Genomic DNA, 20890 nt, shown 5'->3' with positions numbered 1-20890 from the left:
CCTTCGTGGGAAGGGCAGGATGAGGATGGGTTTGAGAGGAGGGCAGGTCCTGCCAGATAACCAGCGGGCTCCCAGGCCCCAGGGGTTGAGCCTCGGGCCAGAAAACCCTCCCCCGGTCCTCCATTCACTGGACCGTCAGGCAGGCGACAGCAGAGCGACCAGGAGCATCTAGGTCACAGCACCTCCCATAGCCCTGGGTGCCCTCTTCTGCCCCTGTGGAGGGGTGGTGCGGGGACTCTGACACCAGGTGCTGTCAGTCCTAGGGAGAAGGTGTGTGTGGTCCTTTCTGCCAGGTGACCCCAAGGCTGCTCTGGCCAGGCCTGCCAACAGCCACCCGATTCCCAGGAGAGGACATCTCCGTGTCAGGCCTAGGAGCTGACCGTGAAGGACCAAGGCCTGACCCCCATCCCCCTTCCCCCACCCCCACTGCTAAAGAATCAAACCTAGGCTCCTGCATCTAGTGGATGGAGGGCTCTGCAAAAGCCAAAAGGGGTTTCAAACTCAACAATTGCATGGCCTGACCTTGAGGCCCCTTGCCCAGTCAGAGCCAGACATGGGCTCTTGACTGGATGGGGAGCAAGGCCTTCACTTGGGACAAGCTGCAGGGACAGTGAGGTGCTTGGCATATCTTGCTGCTCTCTTGGGCCTCAGAGGCCAGCAACTGGGGTGGGGAGCTGCCCAGGTGGCTGTGTGAGGCAGGGTGGCTGAGGCTGGCAGGCAGGCAGAACGCCCTTGTGCTAGGAGCCACCAGCTCAGCACCGTCAAGGGACCCCAGAGGGAGGTGGTCTTGCAGCATGGAGCAGTCCCACGTCTGGCCGATGGCACTGGTCCAGAGCGGCAGGACGGCCTGAGGCCCTGGACACCCAGCCCTCTGGCCAGGCTATCAGTTTGTCGGGCCCCACACAGAGTTCCAGGTAGGATCACCGCGCCACTGACTTCTCTCTGCCACACCCCCTTTCCCTTCCCCAGTGGCTGTGGCTAGTCTGAGCCCCAAACCAGCTGTTTTCTCTTGAAATGTTATGTTTCTGCCTCCCTTTTTCCAGGAACTGGGCATATGTCCACATGTGAGCCACAACTCTGTGCCCATCTGGGATCCCTGACTCCCTCCCCCATATCTTCCTCCCAGAGACCTAGCCCCTGTACCCCATCCCATATCTGGGGATGCCCATCCTAAAAAGGCAGAACCCCCTCTGGGCTTCCATTTTCCCAGGCTTCCCTGGGCACACGTGGGATCTGCTTTCTCCACTGAATGAGAGCCAGGAGGCAGAAACAACGCAGAATCCACCCTGAATGTGGCAGTAGGGACGGAATGAGGAAGGATGGGTCCCCTGCCCAGCATCCATAGTATCCATGGTCCTGGGGCCACTGCAGCAGGCGGTCTGGACGTAGTTTCTGCTCCTCATCCCCAAGCCGAGTGTCTGCTCTCCAGACATCCCACAAGCCCCTGCACCCAGGACTGCAGTCTACTTTGGTCCCTGAGGGACAGCCAGCACCCACTCAGGAGTGATCACTATCATGTATCACGGGCTCACTGGCCTCTAGGGGTCCTGCCTCATTTCATGCTTCCACAACCCTGAAAGGCAGGTCCTATTCACATCCCACTTCATAAATGAGGAACCTGAGGCTCAGAGCCCCAGCTGTGGGCCCAGCGTGCCGAAATCCGACCCTTTGCCCACTGCTACATCCCCAGAGATGTCTGACAGCACATCACATGTCCAGGAGGACTTCCAGAACTGCACCAACCCACCCCATTCCAAGCCCGGAGATCCATTCATTGGCCCCATCTGCCCTGGCACCTGGTGCCCCATGCCAGCTACTGACCATCATTGGTCAGACCCCTTGATGCCTTATTTTGTTTTTTGTTTTTTTTAGGTAGAATTCACACGTCATAAAATTAACCACTTTAAAGTGTACAATTCCATGGCATTTAGTACATTCACAAGGTTATGCAACCACTACAATCAATTTTAGAACATTTCATGCCCCAGAAGAAACCCTGCACCTATTAGCAGTCACTCCCAATTCCTCCCCCATCGTCTAGCAAGAGCAGCAATCTGCTTTCTGTCTCTATGATTTGCTTATTCTGGGCGTTCCATACAAACGCATCATAAAATATGTTACCTCTTGTGACTGGCTTCTTTCACTTAGCTCTATGTTTTTAAGACTCATTCATGCTGTAGCACGTCGATACTTCATTCCTTTTTATGGCTGAATAATACTCTGTCGTGTGGAGAGCCCTCACTGTGTTTATCCGTTCCTCCATTGATGGGCCTTCAGGTTTTCCACCTTGGCTGTTGAGAATAATGCTGCTGTGAACAGTCATGTACAAGCTTTTGTCTGAACGCCTGTTTCTGATTCTTTCGAGGACACAGCTAGGAGTGGGATCGCTGGGTCACAGGACGATCCTATGTTTAATATATCAAGGAGCCACCACACTGGTGTCCACGGCGGCTGCAGCACTTTACGTTCCCACCAGCACTGCCCGGGTCCTGTTTCTCCCAGCACCTGTGTGCTCCGCACTCCTCATCACATCTGTCCTGGGGGTGTGGAGGGGAGTCTTACCCCATGCTGGTCAGCCCAGGGTCTCTCCTCCTCCTACTTGTTAGGGCCGCAGTGGCTGCTGGGCCAGGTGCAGCCAACCAGGGAGCAGAGGCCCAGCAGTGGGTGGCTCAAAGGGCCTGGGAGAGCCCACCGGATTTGGGGATCTGGAAACTCTGAGTGGGGGAGACTGAAGGGGAAGAAGAGTTGAGAGGGGGACCAGGCGGGAGCAGCCAAGACAGTTGTGGGTAGAGGAGGGGGAATGGGGAAGGCAGAGGCAGAGAAGGACTGGGTTCTGGGAGGCTCTTCACTCCTGCCGGGAGCATTGAATGAATCCCAACAGGAACTCATTGGGGTTCAGTGTGCAAGCTAAATCGCATTACTGCAAATCCAGTGAATATAATACTCACGCTCTTCCCTTGTCCTGGAATCTTGCTGGAGACCCGACCTGCCGTCCTCACAGCCTGCCGTGCTCAGCACTTTCATGCGTGGGCTCCCGGGATCCTACAGCTGACCCGCTGATGGAGGTATGGTCATTGCCCCACTTTAAAGCAGAGGAAATGGAGGCACAGAAGGCAGTCGTGGGCCTTATGCAAGATCTTTCTGCAGGGAAATGGCTCAGAGCCAAGTCTGTGTGAGGCACAGTCCTATGCAGTCAGGCCATACAACTGCAAGCAGCACTTCCTGCTTGGGACTTGGAGTAACAGGCTCCTAGAGGTAGAGGGCTCCTGGGGCAGGTTCTCCCTAATGCTTAGGTTGCCGTGGGTGCCCAAGGAGAAGTGGCTAAGGATAGGACCGGACCTGTGTTTGAAGCTACTGCCTCTGGCCAGTCCCAAGCATGGCCTTTAAACCAACCCAACACCAGGGGGATGGCAAGCGTGGATTTCTGAATGAACAGAGCTCATTTTCAACTCTTCTGTTAGCTCTCTGAGTCTCAGTTCTCCTCATCAGGAAAATGGGCATATAGCTGCCCTGCAGGTGCCTGCGGGGAGGACCCTCTCCTTGGTTGAGTGACCCTAGCCTAGGCTGGCCTCCAGGGCACCTCAGACTCATATTAGGCTTTGAGGTTTCTGCTACAGCATATTGCACCCCTCAAATGCCCACATGCCAGCTCTCAAGGGCCCTGTTAGTTCTCCCACTGCATCCGGAGGAGCCCAGCCAGAGCAGCCCATGGTGTATGCCCAGTGGATGAGTGTTGCAACTTTCTAATCCCAGCTCATCATTCAGCCCAGGAACTAGTGAGGACAGCAAACACGCATGGCCAAAGGGGCCCTGCTACCCAGGTAGGCAGTGGAGGGGGACAGGGTCCCGACTGCTGCCGGAACCCCTGGTGGTCTCTCAACTCCTGCCCAGGGAGGGGCTGCAGGTGCCTCCCAGGGGGCACAGCCACCCCATGGCCCTGAATTACAAGAGGGTTTCAGGAAGCCCTGCCCCAGGTCTGGACCTGTGTCCCAAACGGTAAGGCCTGTTCGCATCTTTAAAAGGGGGTGGGGGTGGACGACAGCGGCTGAGCTGCAAATGGGCGGGGAGATGAGAAAAGGTCTACCGAAGCTGTCTGTTGTTGTTCTTTGTGCCTGTGGAAGGCGAATAAATGTTTTCCTTTTCTTTCTTTGTCTCCCCACCCACCCAGGTGGAAGCGTCCCACACAAATAGCTGCCCCCCCATTTTTTTCTGGGAAGGAATCTCCTTCTGTCCCCAGTGAGGTGTGCCCGGAAGGTGAGGTGAGGGGGCAGATACATGGTGGCGTGGATGTCACTGAGCGGAGCTGCTCCAGGCCTGGGCCGTGGGCTTGGGGGCCCCCGGAGGCTCAGCTGGCAGCTCCTCCATCCTCACCTGCCCCAGTGGAGGCTGGGGAAGGGGGATGCTCTTAGGGGTCCTCAGCATGGGGCGCACTGCCAGGGCGCCGACAGAGAGCATCGTGGACCCCACCCCGAGGCCCACAATCTCCTTAAGTGGCAGTGCTATCCCCGGTCCAGGGCCGCCAGGAATCTGTCCATCCAGGCGCGGGGCAGGGCGACTCCGCCGTGGCGCCATGCTGGGGCGTCGGGTCCCTCCTGCAGGACGCCCAGGGCGACGGGGCCCCGCGCCACACCTGTCCGCCCCTCCGGGAGGCCCCGCGCCGCTGCTGGCCTCCCCTCGGCGCGAAGCCCTGTGTCCGCCGTCGCTTTGATCCCGGGGGCCCCGCTGGATAAAAGTCCCGGGCGGATCAGCGCCAGCGCCAGAGGGGGAGCGCAGCCGAGCCGGGCGCACCAGCGGGTGGGCGCGAGGCGAACGACGCCGAGGAGCCGGGGCCGCTGGGCCGCGCGCGCCGGCCGCGGTGAGCCGGACTCCCGGCCTGTTCCGGGAGAGGGGTGCGGACCGGGATCTGGGTCGCCCGCGGGCTGCTCCAGGCCTGGGCAGTGGGCTTGGGGGCCCCCGGAGGCTCAGGTGAGCGCGCCCAAAGCGCCCCCAGCCCGTCGGGCCGGCCCGCGGCAGGGCGGGCGGAGCTCTTCGGCGCTGAGGAGCCCCGTCCTTCCGCACCGCGCCCCGCCGCCCCTTCCAGCCGTCCCGGGGCGGGGGCGGCGGCGCCGGGATGGCCTCAGCGAATGGAGCCGCCGGGGCCGCCGGGCCGCGCTGCCCCCCACGGCGCCGGGCCGGGAGCGCCTCCGGCGGCCGCGTCGGGGTAGTCCAGGCCCCTCCGTAGGGCTTGCGGTTTGGGAAGAAAAGGAGATGCCTCCGCCAAGAAAAGAGAGAGCGCGGCCCCCTCCCCCTCCGCCGAGCCCGGGCGCCGGCGGCACATCTAACGCGCGGGCACCCGGGCGGCCGCGGCCCCCGCAAACTACGCCCAGGCTCGGCCCCCGCCGCTCATTGGCGCGGGCGGGAGCCAGCGCACCCAGACCCTGCGCTACCCTCGGCGGCCGCGCGCGCAGCCCCAGCTGCCAGGCCGACGGCGCCCGGCCAGGAGCCTCGACGCCGAGCCGCCCGCGCCTCCACAGCCGGGCCCAGCGCGGGGAGCCCGGCAAGCGAGCAGGCGCGGCCGGCACCCCGCGGCCCGGACGCCCCCGGCCCGGCGCCGCCGCCGCCGCCGCCTCAAGGCCGTCCGCTCTCCGCAGGTGGCCGCGGGCCCGAGCGGCGCGGCCATGGGCCGAGGGGTGCGCGCCCTGCTGCTGCTGGGCCTGCTGCACTGGGCCGGGGGCGGCGAGGGCAGGAAGACCTGGCGGCGCCGCGGCCAGCAGCCGCCCCCGCCGCCGTCCCCGCCGCGCGCCGAGGCGGCTCCCGCGGCCGGCCAGCCGGTGGAGAGCTTCCCGCTGGACTTCACGGCCGTGGAAGGCAACATGGACAGCTTCATGGCGCAGGTCAAGAGCCTGGCTCAGTCCCTGTACCCCTGCTCGGCGCAGCAGCTCAACGAGGACCTGCGCCTGCACCTTCTGCTCAACACGTCGGTGACCTGTAACGACGGCAGCCCGGCCGGGTGAGGCCCGACCTGCGCCCCGACCCGCGCATCCCTGCCAGCAGCCCTGCGGGGCACTGTCCGCCTCCCCGCCTGCGCCCGAACAGGGAGTCTCTGCGCTGGTGCCCCCAGGGGAGAGGGCTCCCGTCGGGCTTTTGGAGGTGCTGGCCCGGGGAGGGCCCAGCTCAGTGACTCGCCGTGCGGGGGGTGGGGTTGCGCTTGAAGAGCTGGTCCCTGGCCGGCCCGGGCACTGACCGCTCGGACACAGGTGCCCAACCCCTCTGCTGGAGTCCTTCGGTTCCTGGGCGGGGAGACGGAGTCTACGAGCGGCCCCGGCTCCAGCAGGAGGAGGCGACACGGGGCGAGGAGAGTCCTGCGGTACCCCCGCCCCCACCCCAGCTCCACTCGGGCGGTCCGCTCCCTGGTGCTGCCGGGACTGCCAGGGCTCCCAGCCAGCGGAGGCCGGGGAGGGGGCGCAGGTGGGACGGAAGACCTGGGGCGTAACAGTCACCCCTCTCTTGACCAGAAGTAGATAAAGGAAGGATGCGAGGCTGGGGGTGGGGAGGGGTCGGGGGCATCCATGTCCTCAGCAGGTCGACAGTGTGAGTAACGCGCCGTTAGGTCGGAATTCGGTGGCGCCCGCGCCCTTCCACACAGGCCTGGCGGGTCCCAGCGACCCCGCCCCACTCACACTCCTCCAGCGGGGACGCTTTTCAATCTCCAAGCGCCACCGCGCGTCCTCGGAGGATCCTGAGCCCGGCGAGGACCCGGCTCCCGGCCGCTGGCGCCGAAGTTCCAGCGGGTCCCGCGCGGGGCGGGCCGTGGGGATTTTCCACAGACCACACAGCCCCTCGAGGCCCTTGCCCGCCCCGCGAGCGCCACCTCCCGGGACTGAATGCCTCTGGCCGGGCCGGGCGCTCTCTACCAGGCCTGGCCGCTGGCGCCCCCGCGCGGCCGACTGGGGCCGCGCGACAGGTGGAGTGACCCTTTCCTGCCCCAAGCTGGGCCCTGCCGCGCAGCTGACGGCCCGCCCCGCCCTTCCTCCTCTGCAGCTACTACCTTAAGGAATCCAAGGGCAGTCGTCGGTGGCTCCTCTTCCTGGAAGGTGCGTCCCAGGGGCCCAGGCCGCGGGGTGGGCGGAGACGCTGGGAAGCGGCCTTGAGTGGTGGCTGTGCTTGCAGGCGGCTGGTACTGCTTCAGCCGGGAGAACTGCGACTCCCGCTACAACACCATGCGGCGCCTCATGAGCTCCAAAGGCTGGCCTGGCACTCGCACAGGTCAGCAGCCCGCAGATGGTCAGAGCTCTCACCTGGCGGAGGGTGGGGCAGTGAGGGGCTCACAGTGTGAAGTCCTGGAAGAAACCCTTCTCCACTCCCTAGAGCCCCAGAGAGGACCCCTCCCCGCCAACACCTCCCGCTCTGAACACCCTCGGCTGGGGCACCCACTCTCACCTCTCATTTTTGTCTTATTCTACAGGTAACTTCCAAGGGCTCACCAAGGTGGCTCCAGGACACGCGTGTGCCTAGGACAGGCAGCCTGAGTCAGAGAAGCAGGGGGCGGGTGGGGGGAGAGTCAGGAGTCAGTGCAGGTGTCACAGCCCGGCCCCCCTTTAAGGGCCGAGTAGGATCTCGCACATGCCTTTCTGTAGTCCCCATCCCTGCGCACACCCTCCCACCAGAAAGACCCACTGCCGCTGTCCCCCTGCCACAGGCACAGGGATCCTGTCCTCCCAGCCAGAGGAGAACCCCCACTGGTGGAATGCCAACATGGTGTAAGGGGGGAGCTCTTGGCAAGGGGGGCTTGGGCTGTTCTTCCTGGGGGACACTCCTGGGGGTCTTGTCCTGGGGGTAGTCCTTCCTCTCTTGGGGATCTTGGGCAGCAGAGGAGCACGGCAGGCTCACCTTGTCCCCGTGCCACAGCTTCATCCCCTACTGTTCCAGTGACGTCTGGAGTGGGGCTTCATCCAAGTCTGACAAGCGTGAGTCCTCTGCCCACCTCCAGTCTCTGCTCCCAGGGGCAGGGAGGGGGGTGGGACAACGGAGGAAGCATAGCCCCTAGACAGGGTGTTCCAGGGTGCCAGCCCCCGGTGCCCTCTGCCCACTTGCCCATGGTGGGCCTGGCCCCTGTGAGGGTCCTCATTCCTGGGTGTTCCCTGGGAAGGGCCCCCAGCTTGGCCTCATGCACATGACCCATGTCCCTCCAGTCTACCCCAGCCCTTGGAAGACCCTCTGGACCCCCAGCTAGAACCCTCCCTCCTCCTAAGCTGGGGGGCGGGAGGCCTTGCCCTTTGTGCAGGCCCCACCTGAAGCCCCCCTCCTCGGTGCAGACGAGTATGCCTTCATGGGCGCCCTCATCATCCAGGAGGTGGTACGAGAGCTCCTGGGCAAAGGGCTGAGTGGCGCCAAGGTGCTGCTGCTGGCAGGGAGCAGGTAGGCCAGCCAGGGCTGGGGGTGGGTATGGATAGGGTGGGGGAGGCCCCGGGAGGGCCAGGGGCAGGCCCTAGGGCAGGCTGCTGGGAGTGTGGCTGCAGTGAGCCTGTGAGGGAGGGGCGCCGTGAGCCTGGGCAGACCCAGGGGCATCTGGCCTCATGGGGCCGAGGCAGGCAGCCCGCAGGGCGGCTCCAGAACCCTGCAGCTGACAGCTGTCCCGAGGCTGCTGTGGACTCCAAGGTTGCTGGATGTGAGGAAGCCTGCAGTGCCCTAGGGGTGGGTTTTGGGTAAGCCATGCCAGTGCCCCTCCCCCAAAGCCAAGGCCCAGTAGGCATGATCACACCTCTTGGTCACTGGGTCCCAGCAGGCATGCAGGAGACCCAGGGGACATCCATGGGGTGGTTGATGGGGCCTGGGACCACATAGTTCACCTTCATTTTCAGATAAGGAAACTGTCAGAGTGAGAGAGAGGAAGGGAAAGGAGGGGATAACCTGCCGCTTGGCTCTGCGTCAGTGCCTGCAGGTCTGCCAGCCCCTCCTCTGCCGCCAGGACCCTTGAGAGGCCCACAGGTCCTATGTGTAAACACAGGCAGAGTTGGCCATTCAGAATGCATCTGACCCCAGCCCTCCTCAGCACAGGCTGGGGCTGGGTGGGCTCTGGGAGTGAGCGCCCCTCCACAGCCACCTGGCCTCACATCCGCCTTCCCTGCAGTGCGGGGGGCACGGGGGTGCTGCTGAACGTGGACCGTGTGGCTGAGCAGCTGCAGGAACTGGGCTATCCAGCCATCCAGGTGCGGGGCCTGGCCGACTCCGGCTGGTTTCTGGATAACAAGCAGTACCGCGGCACAGACTGCATCGACACCATCACCTGCGCACCCACGGAGGCCATCCGCCGCGGCATCAGGTGCACGCACTGGGACCCCTTCCAGGGTGCAGGCACCCATGCAGAGGACTTGAAGTGGGCAGCGCCTGGGGGTGGCCTAACCTGCAGCGTGTGGCCCAGGTACTGGAAGGGGGTGGTCCCAGAGCGCTGCCGGCGCCAGTTCCAGGAGGGTGAAGAGTGGAATTGCTTCTTTGGCTACAAAGTCTACCCGACGCTGCACTGTGAGTGGCTGCCCCCTGAACACCCATCCTGGAGTCCAGCCCCCAGAGGCAGGCCCAGAGACCACTGCCCCTCCCAGGAGCAGGGTGACTAAGTCACCCTGGGTTGACTGGGACTTTTCTGGTCTTAGCACTGAAAGTCCACTTGGTCCCAAGCAGACCAGGACAGTTGGTCACCGTGTCCTCACACATGGTCAGGAATGTGCTCTGGAGCTGAATCCCAGTGCTGGGCTGGGTGGGGTCTTGGCCGTCCCTCCTCAGTCCCATATGCAAAGGGACATCACCACCAAGTTTTGATCAGGTGAAGTCCCAGGGAGCCAGGCCAAATTGGGGTGAGGGGTGGTAAGGTGCTTGTTCAACGAAAGGTGCTGCAGTGGGCCGGCAGTTGCAATCCCAAAGGACCATGAGCCTGGGGCAGGGGGCAGAGCACCAAGGCAAGGCCCAGCTGAGCTGTGCCCCCAGGCCCAGTGTTCGTGGTGCAGTGGCTGTTCGACGAGGCCCAGCTGACTGTGGACAACGTCCACCTCACGGGGCAGCCGGTGCAGGAGGGGCAGTGGCTGTACATCCAGAACCTGGGCCGCGAGCTGAGGAACACACTCAAGGATGTGCCGTGAGTGTGCTGGGAGCCCCACTCAAACCCCTGTGAACACACAGCAGTGCCCTGGACTTAAAACCAGAGGCCTCAGAGACAGCAGAGGGAGCAGCCGGGGGTCCTTCAGCCACTGGTAAACCGGGGTCCATCCAGACAGTGGGGTATTACCCAGCACTGGGCAGAAGTGAGCTTTAACCACGAACAGCCGTGGCGGGGCCTTCACTGCACGCTGCCAGGTGAGAGCAGCCCACTGGGAAGGCACACACTGAGTCCAACTCCAGCAAGGCCTGCAGGAGGCAGGGCTACGGGAAAACATCAGCGGCGCCAGAGGCAAGGCAGGGAGGGCGGGACGGAGCGCAGAGGGTTTTCAGGGCAGAGGAACTACTCTAGTGATACTGTAGTGGTGCACACGCCTTACGCGTTTGTCCAAACCCACACAGTGTCCAACAGCGAGACTGAGCCCCGATGCACCCAATGGACCCTGGGTGGTAGTGACCCGTCTGTGCAGGTTCCCTGATTGTAACACTGCACCAGCTGGTGGGGTGCGGATGATGGGGGACTGTGCATGGCGGGAAGCAGGGCAGACATGGGAACTCTCTAGGTCTTCCACTCAACTTTGATGTGAGCCTAAAACTGCTCTAAAAAATAAAGCCCTGGTCAGCCTCCCAGCACTGCCCAGCAGGCCCTGGTGGTGGACCCTGAGCAGGATTTGGAGGCAGGAAAGGGGCATGCGGGCTGGTGGGGTCAAGGCCTGGGCCGCATAGGCAGGCGGCCGAGCGCAGCAGCCGGAAGGACTCGGGAGCCCGAGAGGGCAGGGTCCTGGGGGAGCAGCCCGTGGCCACTGTGCCACAGGCATCGGGGCAGCGAAGGGCGGAGGGGGCATGGTTGCAACGGGCTGTCTCCTCCCCAACAGGGCCAGCTTTGCCCCCGCCTGCCTCTCCCACGAGATCATCATCCGAAGGTCAGTGTCTCCAAGACTGGGGACAGCCCGCCCGTGTCTGTGCCTTTGCTCCAAACATCTGCAGCCCCGACCCCTTGCCTGCCACCCGCCTCCCTTGGCTCTGTATAAAGGGCTTCCTTCTAAGGCTTTCAGTGCCAGCTATGTGGTGAGAACTCAGATGCAGCCCTGCCTCCAGTGGTAGCGATGCTGTCACCTGCGTCGGCCACACACCGAGTGACCCCACCTGCATTTCTGTCTGCAGCCACTGGACAGATGTCCAGGTGAAGGGAACCTCGCTGCCCCGGGCACTGCACTGCTGGGACAGAAGTCTCCACGATAGCCACAAGGCCAGCAAAGCCCCCCTGAAGGGATGCCCTGTCCACTTGGTGGACAGCTGCCCCTGGCCCCACTGCAACCCCTCTTGCCCCACCATCCGGGACCAATTCACAGGGCAGGAGATGAACGTGGCCCAGTTCCTCATGCACATGGGCTTCGATGTGCAGACTGTGGCACAGCAGCAGGGCCTGGAGCCCAGTAAGCTGCTGGGGATGCTGAGCAGCGGGGGCTAGGGCTCCTGCCCTGGGGCTGGCCCGAGGTCCTCCTACCCCTCCCAGAACAGACGGGCGGCCCAACTGCCCCCCGACCCAGTCTGAACACCCCCAGCCCACAGCCTTCTCTGGCCCTCACCACTGCCTGCGGGAGGCCCAGCTGAGACAGTGGACCTTCCATCAGCCTCCACTGGGGCCTAAGACCCCTCAGACCCCACCTGCCTCCCTCTCCAGCCAGAAGCACTGGACTCCCCAGCTCCCAGCCTCTCCTGCCTTTTTGTATTATTTTATAAAGTGACTTTTTTATTACTTTGATTTTTTTTAAAGAAAAATAAGCAAGAAATATATGATGAATGATATTATTTTGTAACATATTTTTTTTAAATAATGAAAAAAGATAACAAGAGCCTCACCATGCAGATGTGTTTATTTGAATGGGCGGTGTGCCCACCTCACCCCTGCTCATCCTGGCCTCTACCCCAACCCAGTGTAGAAGGAAGCTGGGGGGGACCACAGGGTCCCCTGACCTCCGACTCCTTCCTGGATGCACAGGTCCCGCTTGCAGCCCCCACCTCAGCGCACATGTGTCCTCTTCTAGACCCTTCCTGAAGATGCCTGCTCCTGTCCATCCAATCAGCAAATACCACTCATGGGCCCATGACAGGCGAGACCCCAACACAGGACAGCAGCTCCCATTTCTCTTTGTTTTGTTAGCGATGCAACATTCACAGACTGGCTCAGAGTGTGAATAAGTGCACACCTGGGCACTGGCACAATCTCCAGTTCAAAACTTGATTGGCCCAGAAAAACACTCCCTGCCCAGCAAACATCTTGAAATCTTGCAGTGAACTTATTTTTGCAAGGCTGCATGTGCACATGGGTCAGAGTCCCGGAGATGCAAGCTTGGAGGTGGACATCCTCCCTCTGGCTCTGCTTCTGAGAGTAGAGGTGTCATACAGATCCGCGGGCAGTCCCAGAGGCCCCAGCCCTGGAAGCGTGAGCATGCACACACAGACCCACTCTTCTCTCTACACATGACTGCACACACGAGGCACACGTGACACATACCGTACACACTCTTGGGGCCTGTGGAGAGCAATGCAATGGTGGGGCAATGTGGCCAGTCAGCAATGGGCTCTGGGCTTCCCTCTCATCAGGTGCAGAGGAGTCAGTGGGATGGCCCACATCAACATCAGCATGCATACAGGTGAGTGTATGCAAGGGATAGACCCCGGCCACAGTGCTGGCAGTGCCAGTGACGCTCCTGCCTGCCAGGTGGGGCTCCCTGCAGGCAGCCAACATTAAGCACACTTTGTGTTTGGGCACACTGACTTTCCTAGAACCCCTACAAGTAGGTTTTATTATGAACTCTAACATGTATAAAGGATCCAAGGCCAGGCCAGGCCCTGGGGTGGGTCACACGGAGCAGGGAGAGGACCCGCCTTGCCAGGCCGGCCAGGGCTCCACATCTGGCCCCCGAGCACAGCTGCCAGGGGTCTGCAGCCTTGCTCCCAGAGCGGGGAGGATTGTGGAGACCCCACACCCTCAGCCCCAGCCAGGGCTGTGCCCCAGGGTCTGACTGGCACTGCCAACACCAGACGACTCCGGGCCTGGGAGGGACCTGAGCAGAACCCTAGGACACTGGTGTCACCTGGGCAGGTGCAGCCCTTCCAGGCCCTGCAGGGGCAGGCCCGGGTCTCACCCGCCTGCCCCAGGCCCACTCAGCACCAGTGTCAGCTTCCCCAGGCAGAGCTGAGGGCCGCCTCTCCGGATCACTCCTGCATGGCCTCCTGTGGGGACCCATGGAGCCCCGGTGGCCAAGAAAGACAGTGAGGCCCAGGATGCAGTAACCAAAGGCTGGAGAAGAAGGAAGGGGCACTTAGGGTGGCTGCTGGGTGGGGGTGTTGGGAGGTGTGGGCTGGAGGCCAGGTCTTTCTTCGGAGAAGGGTAGCAGGTGGAGACAGCACGGGACTGAGGCCTGCTGTGCTGAGGGGCTGAAGTGACCGTAGCGGGGCCTGTGTGTCTTGTGTGCCCCAGGCCCACTGAACCTTATACTTGTGGGTTAGGCCTGATGGGATTTCACCAAATGAATAAGCTCTTTGTCCACATGCTCCTGACACAGAGGGAAAGCCGGTGACCGGTCGTGCTGTGCTTTACCCCGGGGGACAGCGAGCAGGCGAGCCCAGGGCGCACAGGGACAGTGGGAGCCACCGAACCCGCTGTGCTCGGGGAGGCTGTCCACCAGCACACTAGGCTCTCTGGGCTGACTTCTCAACTTTTCTAGAAATGTTGCTGCTTTAGTTTCCACATCACGTGATTCCTGTACAAACAAAAATGCTCAGGACAGAAGCAACCAAGGCCTCCTTTGGCGGGGGAATGTTTAAACCAACTGTGATCCATCCAGTGTAATATCAGCGCCAAAAATAAGTGGGCCATCAAGCCATGAAGACATAGAGGAATCTTTCTCTAGACCTTTCCTAAGGGTCTTTCCCCGAGGTTGGGGGGCCACTTATGGGGTCAGGGGAAGCTGGTCACAGGCGGGCCCTGAGGATCAGAATCTGGGCAGGCCCCCCAGCAAGTCCCTGCAGAGTCCCAGAGGTGCCTGGTGCCGAGTAGGGGGACCACACGGGTGCTGTGAGCCAACGGCTCCAGCCAGGCAGTTTAAGCTACAGTTTCCCACGTGGAGAAGGATGCTAGGGAAGGGTGGGCTCCTCCTTTCCTGGAGAGCTCAAGCATCAGGCACCACATCCATCATGACCAGCATCCGAGTTGACATTCCCTCACTGAGGTCTCCTACTTAGCACCACAAGCTGTCCCTGCCCTGGACCCAGTGCCCACCGCTCTGGCCAGGGCCCCAGCCGGGTCATGCCAGCCACAGCGCTCCTCGCAGGCGTGCTGAAGATGCAGGCTCCCCAGGACCAAGTGACTTCAAGTGGGGCTGGGCAGAGGGCTTGCTCGTCTCCCTGGGGGCTGTTGGTGCCAGGATGCTGCTCTACCTGGGCCCCATCGCCCTCACTCAGAGCCCATCTTCCGCCAGCCCCTCTTGGGTTACTGTCCAGACCAGATTCCCCAGTGTGGTCTTCTTGCTGTCATGTCTCCTCTCTCCCCAGCACCTATCAATCCACTTTTATCCAATTTCCAGGGGTCACCATGCTGGCAGAGCCAAGGCCCAGCCAGGGTCGGGGTGGCACCTGATCTTCAGGAAGGGAGTGAGCTTTTGCAGGAAGGCTGCTTGCAGCACCTGCTTCGCCACAGGGCGCTGGGGAGTCCGCCTCCTACCTGCTCAGGTGTGCTGGCCATCCCTGAGCACTGGGGGACCCCCGGCAGCGCTGGCAGTGCTGAGGCCCAGTCTCCCCAAAGTGCCCAAGGCTTCAGGTGCCTTGAGCCGGACCCCTCCAGCTGGGGGTGTGGAGGGTGGTGTCCCAAGGACTGGTTAAGCAGCGTGGCTGGGGTCGTGGTTATGATTTGCTGAGCTATGAACTTGGGCTGCAGCACGGCAATGTCTGCTTGAGATAAACCAAACCGCTCCAGCCAGAGGACTTCCTTCCAGCTCCCCGGGCTCACGAGGCAGCAGGAGCCAGAACCGGCTGCCCTGCATCCTCGGCCTGAGGCCCCATGTCCTCACTCCCTTGTCTGGGGTGAGGAGGCACTGCCCAAGGACAGCTCCCACCTCCCCTGTGGGTCAGTGATCCCAGGGAGCAGGAAGCAGGGCTCCACCTCACCAGGCCCGCCCACCCCCTCCGCAGGGTCACACACTCTCAGAGGACTGAAGCCCTGAAAACTAACACAGACCCCTTATTTTATGTTTATATGAACTGCTCTGGAAAATCATGAACAAGCATATTAAGTCTGACAACCAGTACAATTCTAAAGGGAACATGCTGACACGAGAAGCATTCATGGGAGCTGAGAGCCTGTCACCACTCTCCCGATGGACACTCTGCAGAGACAGGACATCTCCTATGTGGTTTTCCTGCCAAGAGTATCCAGCCGAAAGCTGACCAGGAGGAATCAGTCAGACAACACACACTAAATGGTCTCTTCAGAAAGTCAGTGTTATAAAAGACAGATGCACCCCTATGCTTATCGCAGCACTATTTACAATAGCCAAGAAATGGAAGCAACCTAAGTGTCCATCAGTAGATGAATGGGTAAAGAAGATGTGGTGCATATACACAATGGAATACTATTCAGCCAGAAGAAGAAAACAAATCCTACCATTTGCAACAACATGGATGGAGCTAGAGGGTATTATGCTCAGTGAAATAGGCCAGGGGGAGAAAGACAAGTACCAAATGATTTCACTCATATGTGGAGCATAAGAACAAAGCAAAAAGGAACAAAACAGCAGCAGACTCACAGAACCCAAGAATGGACTAACAGTTACCAAAGGGAAAGGGACTGGGGAGGGAGAAGGGGAATAAGGGTCATTATGATTAGCACATATATCGTAGGGGGTGCATGGGGAAGGCAGTAGAGCACAGAGAAGACAAGTAGTGACTCTATAGCAACTTACTACGCTGATGGACAGTGACTGAAATGGGGTATGTGGTGAGGACTTGATGTTGGGGGGAATCTAGTAACTACGATGTTGCCCATGTGATTTTATATTAATGATACCAAAATTTTTAAAAAGTCAGTGTTATGAAAAAAGTAGAGCCCATTCCAAAAAAAAGGACACTGAGAGACATGACAGCTGAATGCACTGTAATCCCAATCAGACGCGGGGGCAAACACGTGACTAGCTATGAAGTGTGCTTGGGGGGCGGTGGGGGATCCGAGCAAGGACTATGCGTTCGTGATCCTTCCTCAACTTCCCAGAAGCTACCACCCTGTTCAGGGTCTTAGGAGAACAGCCTCGTTCTTAGGAGGTGTCCGTGGGAGGATCTAAGGCACACTGTCATGTCTGCAGAGTCATTAATATTACTATTAATAATCGATGGAATAGGGGAGGGACAGCGCACAAACAGGGCAAAATACTAACAATTCTTGAATCTGGGTGAAAGGGACATGAGTGTTCATTGTGCTCTTTGGCAAATTTGAAATTTTTCTAAATGAAAAGTTGGGAGGAAGCTGTGTAAGGATATGTGTAGCAAGACACTCACAATGGTTGCAACCAGCTGACAGAATTACAGGCAACTTGTCTTCATCTTTTCCAGTGTTGATTAGGCCTGAGCATGTAATACTTAAAAAAAAATTACTATATTTTTTATTAAAGTATCGTTAATATACAATTTCATGTTGGTTTCAAATGTGCATCACAGTGGTTCAACAGTCCCCGTGACCAACTTATATTGTGATTGTTAATTATTGTACCCTTTTATTCCCCTCCCCCTCCCCCTTGTAACCACCACTCACTTCTCAGCGTCTCCGAGTTTAATGCTGTTTTGTTCCATTTTGAACATGCACTACTTTCACAGTCAGAAAAATTTTCTTCATTTTCAAAAACCTAACATGTTACTAATATTTCAGCCAAAAAATGGGAGTTTTTTTCTAGGTGTTTACATGTTGAGGAGCAACAAGTATAAAGGTCCAGACTGATCCCCCCCAAACAGGAACCAACCCTCCACCTCCTGGGTGAGGCAGAGCCTGCAGAAGAACAGGGATGGGTGCCTTTGCAAGTGGGGTGCAGAGTCCCCAAGTGCCACCCGAGCCTGCCGGCTGCCTGGCCAGGGACTTTCGCCTGGCAGCCAGTGTCTTTGCTGGGCTCCTTTTCCTGGCCTATGCTGTGGAGGTGGCCTTGACCCGTGCCCGGCCAGGCCAGGTGGCCAGCTACATGGCCACAATGTCGGGGCTCCTCAAGATCGTCCAGGCCTTCGTGGCCTGCATCATCTTTGGGGCGCTGGTCCATGACAGCCACTACAGACGCTACGTGGCCACCCAGTGGTGTGTGGCTGTCTACAGCCTTTGCTTCCTGGCCACAGTGGCTGTGGTGGCTCTGAGTGTGATGGGCCACACAGGGGGCCTGGGCTGCCCCTTCGACCGTCTGGTGGTGGTGTACACCTTCCTGGCCGTGCTCCTCTACCTCAGCGCTGCAGTCATCTGGCCTGTGTTCTGTTTCGACCCCAAGTATGGTGAGCCCCGGCGGCCCCCCTACTGCCCCAGGGGCAGCTGCCCCTGGGACAGCCAGCTGGTGGTGGCCATCTTCACCTACGTCAACCTGCTCCTCTACGTGGCAGACCTCGCCTACTCCCAGAGGATCCGCTTCGTGCCTGCCCTGTAGCCAGCAGGCAGCAGCCACTACCTCTGCTCTCCAGGGGCTCGTGAAGGCCATCCAGGTGAACGGGGAGCAAGGTGGAGGCAGACCACCAGGTGGGCTGCTCCTGGACTTCGGGCCGTGCTCAGCAGCTTGGCCCAGGAACGGTTGGCAGGGGGACGGAGGGGCAGGAGGCAAGGGGAGGAGCTCCACTAGCCAGCTCCCAGCCCCTCTATCTTCTCTCTGTCTGTCTGTTTCCATCTCTCCCTTTCTCCCTCTCTCTCACTCCCTCCTTTTGTCTCTATCTCCATTTCTCTCTGTATTTCCTGGCCCCCCCTGGCTCAGTGCTGGTCACTGTAGCACATGAGAAGCTTTTGAAGCAAGGGCTGTCGTGACCCACTTTGCAGATGGAGACACCGAGGCTGGGACTTAGGAAGCAGCCCTGGGTGTCCTTCAGTGCCTGGAGACTGCATTTGGGCTGGGTGGCCTAAGTAGAGTTGGGAAGGGGACGATTCCCAGAGGTATGAGAAGAGGTGGGAAAGGAGCCCAGGAAGGGGCCAGAGCCCAGCCAGCAGAGGGGTCTGGGGAGCCAGCTCCATGGCTAGCCATGAGGGGGCAGCTCTCCCAGCAGGACCTGCTGGGGCGTCTGTGCTAGCGGGAGGAGGAGGAGCCAGGAATCAGGACCCTGCCTCTCCTGCTCTGAGTGGCCACAACTGTGGGAAGCAGGTAGGGACTGTGTTGAGATCACATGGGGCAGCCCCTGCAGCTGGAGATGGTGCAGGTGGCCTGCAGGAGCCCACGGAGGCCTTAGCCCAAGAGCACAGCACGACGTGGAGAGCCCGGGTTCCCACCACTGACTCCGACACAAGAGCTTCTGCAGTGGCTGCCGTGGGCCCAGGGGAGGCTGGCCTGGAGCAGCACTGGAACACGGGGCCTGGGCTCTGGGCACTCCTGGCTCTTGCAGGCCCACAACCTCTGCTCAAGCATCCTGCACCTGGCTGCTGAACACCAAGGCCTGCTGGGGCCACCACCCTCCATACTCCAGCCTGCTTCTCTGTCTTGAGAGCCCAGCCTGGGCCAGCCATGGGCACCCACTGGCTGCCCCTCAGCTGGCCTAGGGCTGAAGCAGGAAATAAACACGATACTGATTTGCACCTGGCTCTGGAGAGCAGTCCCTGCCAAGGGGGTGGTGGCCAGAATGCTCTGGGGAGAAGGGCCCAGACTGGGCCTGGGGAAGGGAGGAGGTGGCCATGGGGGGGCCTGGGGGATTCTGGGGGTGAGGGCAGCCGCCCAAGGAAGGGGCAGGTAGGGTCCCTTCCCTCACTGACAGTGGACACGGGGGAACGGGGAGGGGGCGGTGATGCTGAGCTTGCTCTTCCCTCCCAGGGGCGATCAGCACTCCACTCACACAGGCTCCCTTGTGCAGGCGGGCAGCAGAGAGGAACAGCCCCGCCTGCCAGCTAGGGAGGGCACACCAACAGGGGTCTCTACCTGGAGCGGGTAGGTGCTGCTGACTTCAGATCCCTGAAGCAGGCTGGAGCCGCTGTGTCTTGGGGGCCCTGAGGGGACCGCCCCCTCCCCGCTGAGGGAAGGCAGGTACTTGGGGGTAGTTTTCCAGATGACAAAAGAGCATATAGACCACACCCTTCCCAGCTCACAGGAAGGCCCGGCATGTCTTCCTTTTCTAGCCAAACTTCTGAAATGAGTTATCAGTCGTCAATTCCCCAACTTGCTCACTGTCCAGCGGCCTCCTGCCCCAGCACTCCACCCACCTGAATTTCAAAGGCCCTGAGAATACAGAGGAGGGGAGAGGACCCAGGGCTTAAGATGCGGCGGCAGAGGTCCTGTGGAAGGCTTGCCTGCACACATTCCTGTTGGTGGGCATTCACTGCCTGGACCAGAGGACTCTTTCTGGAAGAGGAAATTACTTGGTGCCACTTGGAAACAGTACTCAGATGACACGCAGTGAAAGGCTGGGTTTCGTGCCTCTGTGCCTGAATCTGGGCTACTCCCTTACAGTCCACTTTGGACACTTCCTACAGGCCCTCCCTCGAAGGGGGAGGACTAACTACCCTGACAGGTAGCAGGGCTGGGAGGCCTGCAAGTCCGTTGCCTGTTCGATGCCAACACGGTGGCAGTGGTCCCTGGGCGGATGGGCGCTCAGCCCTGCTTTCATGGCACAAACACCCAAGTACTGCTGGAATCACATTTGAGGATAGCTTGTCAGGACCTAAGGTACAGGACTGAAAAACTCCTTCCCCTGATTGGGGGATGGGCTGTCAATGACATCACTTCTTACTTTGCCCTTAACTTGGCTGACTGGCACCCCAGAATACCCGCAACCCAAATGCACACTCAGTGCACATGAGCCCTGAGCACATTCTTAGGGGAAAATGACTGGGGTCTTATTCTCCTGAAAACCAGGGTCAAAAAACTCCATGGACCCTGCAGACAAGATGTTAGGAGAAATGAAGGTGCTCTATGGGTCCCGGAGGGTCTCTGGGATTGCCACCAGCCCGAGCACCTGTTTGGGGAGGTTTATGTGGTAATAGGCCTGTGGCCCCAAGCACGAGGGAGTCCAAGAGAGACTTGCAGAGAAGAAAGCCCCTGGTAGGAGGAAGGGCACCTGACCTCAGAGGGGCCTTGGCCAAGACTCCCACATGCCTCCCAATTTTGAGATTCTGAGAAAGCCTGGGCGCTCTCTTGTTCCCAAGCCTCCTGTACAATAAAAAAATGTTAAATGACAAAAAACAGTTTGAGAACACAGATTTCATTTGGCAAATTGTTTTCAACGCCGCCCCCCACCCCACCCCACCCTCCAAAAAAAGCAAGAAAATAAGGAATAAAAATGGCTGGTTGGCCTCCAAACACGGTTTTGATGGTCTAACAGGTCTGAATTCAAAGAACTCAGGGTACTCAGTCGGGGACGCCAGCCTAACGTTTACTGTTCCGCGTAGCCCACGACAGGGTCCCGCGTGGCCAGCGCCTGCCCCGGGCCGTCCACAGAGGGCCAGGCTCCGGCCGCTCCCTACTCCAGTGCCCTCAGCCCCCACGCGCGGTGCTGGGGGCGAGCATCGGGGGCTCTCGGGTCTGGGGCTTGCAGGCCCGGGGAGGGA

The 20890-nt window shown here is 60.2% G+C and overlaps 2 protein-coding genes across 4 annotated transcripts; both read left to right on the top strand.

Moving 5' to 3' along the window:
• The first annotated feature begins 3795 nt into the window (after window positions 1–3795).
• NOTUM (notum, palmitoleoyl-protein carboxylesterase) lies at window positions 3796–11893 on the top strand. Of its 3 annotated transcripts, none has more exons than XM_057501848.1 (11): window positions 3796–3996; window positions 7021–7073; window positions 7150–7245; window positions 7679–7739; window positions 7888–7946; window positions 8295–8397; window positions 9110–9301; window positions 9401–9501; window positions 9961–10108; window positions 11004–11051; window positions 11293–11893. In XM_057501848.1, exons 1-11 carry the CDS (start codon window positions 3932–3934, stop codon window positions 11597–11599), a joined length of 1233 nt encoding a protein of 410 aa, XP_057357831.1. In that variant the 5' UTR covers window positions 3796–3931; the 3' UTR covers window positions 11600–11893. The 3 variants fall into 3 exon arrangements, with proteins under 3 accessions (XP_057357831.1, XP_036766553.2, XP_036766552.2); XM_036910658.2 differs by lacking the exon at window positions 3796–3996 and adding an exon at window positions 5184–5989 and having other exon boundaries at window positions 7909–7946; XM_036910657.2 differs by lacking the exon at window positions 3796–3996 and adding an exon at window positions 5184–5989.
• A 5290-nt stretch (window positions 11894–17183) lies between these two features.
• On the top strand, window positions 17184–18928 carry MYADML2 (myeloid associated differentiation marker like 2). Its single transcript, XM_036910651.2, has one exon. It carries the CDS (start codon window positions 17184–17186, stop codon window positions 17799–17801), a length of 618 nt encoding a protein of 205 aa, XP_036766546.2. The 3' UTR covers window positions 17802–18928.
• The last annotated feature ends 1962 nt before the right edge of the window (window positions 18929–20890 follow it).

The sequence above is a fragment of the Manis pentadactyla genome, chromosome 4 (assembly GCF_030020395.1).
Source record: "Manis pentadactyla isolate mManPen7 chromosome 4, mManPen7.hap1, whole genome shotgun sequence".
Classification (NCBI taxonomy): domain Eukaryota; kingdom Metazoa; phylum Chordata; class Mammalia; order Pholidota; family Manidae; genus Manis; species Manis pentadactyla.
Note: the sequence above shows the minus strand (reverse complement) of the source record. Positions and strands in the feature narration are given on the sequence as shown.